Source organism: Tupaia chinensis, unplaced genomic scaffold (assembly GCF_000334495.1).
Source record: "Tupaia chinensis unplaced genomic scaffold, TupChi_1.0 Scaffold000159_1, whole genome shotgun sequence".
NCBI classification, from domain to species: Eukaryota; Metazoa; Chordata; class Mammalia; order Scandentia; family Tupaiidae; genus Tupaia; species Tupaia belangeri.
The window spans coordinates 432870-434446 of NW_006159630.1; the positions used below are offsets into that span (position 1 = coordinate 432870).

At 60.2% G+C, this 1577-nt stretch overlaps 1 protein-coding gene across 13 annotated transcripts in view; it reads right to left on the reverse strand.

Annotated features, from left to right (window-relative positions):
• Positions 1-1577, reverse strand: part of HEXD (hexosaminidase D) — a 28170-nt gene that overhangs the window by 14270 nt on the left and 12323 nt on the right. For all 13 annotated transcript variants that reach the window (XM_027770721.1, XM_027770716.1, XM_027770719.1 and 10 more), the window contains one exon: positions 176-340. In XM_027770721.1, the coding sequence (XP_027626522.1) occupies positions 176-340 (165 nt within the window). The remainder of the gene's footprint in view (positions 1-175; positions 341-1577) is intronic.

The window sequence follows — 1577 nt, forward strand, 5'->3', positions numbered from 1 at the left end:
TCTGGGGCCCGTCTGCCCTGGCCACTGGCCCTCCCTGAAGGGGCAGCTCGGAACGGCCACGTGTGCACTCCCCTCGGCCAGCCCTATCTTTTCTTTAGCACGTGGGCTGTTTTGTTTATTTCGGAGAAGAAACCAGGCGTGGGAGGTGACCCGAGGCCGAGGCTGGTGCACCCACCTCGTCACAGCCGATGTGTAGCCAGCGTGCGCCTCCGTGCCGCTCCAGCACCTGGTCCAGCATGGCTCCCACCAGCGCCAGGGACTCCGCCTCATGGGGGTTCAGGGTGTTGGGGAAGCTCGCCACTTCCCGGAGATGGGCGAAGGCTGCATGCTTCAGCACAAACTGAGGACAGAGTAGGCAGTGACACCGGCGACCCCACGGTGACCTGGGACCGCGCTTAACCCCTGGTCTGGTTCTGAGTCTGTGCAGAGGGGAGGGGACGGGCGGCCTGAGCCCTCCTCCTGATGCTGCAGGACACCTGCCACAGCAGGGCTGCCAGCAGGCGACCCTCCCACACTAGTCCCTGCTGGGAGAGGTTGGCAGGCCTGCCCTCAGACAAGGACGGGTGGCGCACTTTGCCAAAGCTGCTTCCAACGCTCTGAAGACCAACCAAAGCTGAGCGACACTCCTGAGCGCTCCGGAGGACAGGAAGCGCCTCCATCCCCCAATAAGGGTCAAGACTCCCTAGACATGACACCAAGTGGAGTGGGGGCTCGCTGCTAGACACTCCCAGAGACTCGCTTTCCTAGCGTGCTTCGAGGTCCGGATGGTCCTTCCACTCGCCCAGAGCGGCAGCCCCGCAGCCCTCAGACCAGCAGGAGGACATGCCTCCGCCCGCCTGTGCCCGGTCGGGTAGGCTCTGCCACTGCCGGCGGAGGGCGGTGGCACGCCAGGGCTTACTCCGCAGAGGACGCGTCTCCCAGAGGACTTGCGCAGGACTTTGTTTTCTTATTTTTATTTTTAAAGAGAGACCTTTTGCTATAGGGTGTTTGTGTTCACCAGACAGACAGAAAGCGAGAAAGCACCCCTCAGGGAGACAGCCATGGCACAGTCCCTTCTGGGACTCGAACCACGGTTGACTATGTGGGAGTCCAGCGATGTAACCATTACGCCATCCGCTAGTCACTTGCCTCGAACTTTAAAAATGCAACAGTCACGGGCAGATGACGGCCCGAGGGTGAGGCGCTGGTTCCCACAGAGCAACCGTGCAGCTCGAGTCCTGGACCTGGAGCAAAAGTGTGCGTGCATGGCCGAAATCCCGAGGATGGGGGGAAGGGAGTGCGGCACAGCCATCCTGCCAGAGGTGCTCTCTCTCCTGAGTGGACGCACCCTAGAGCAGATTAAAACTAAACGAAACCCAGCAGTCAGGGAAGAAAAGGAAAACTCTGACTAGTTAGGGCAATCAAGTACATCTAAAGGCCTTCCCCATATGGGGCCAGCATGTGGCATGGTGGTTAAGGTGCTGGACTCCCACGTGGCCGACCACGGTTTGAGTCCTGGACTCAGCAGCTTGAGAATCACACCAGGTGTGTGTGTGCCAAAATCCCAAGAGGAGACGAGCGAAGGGATAAGGGCATGG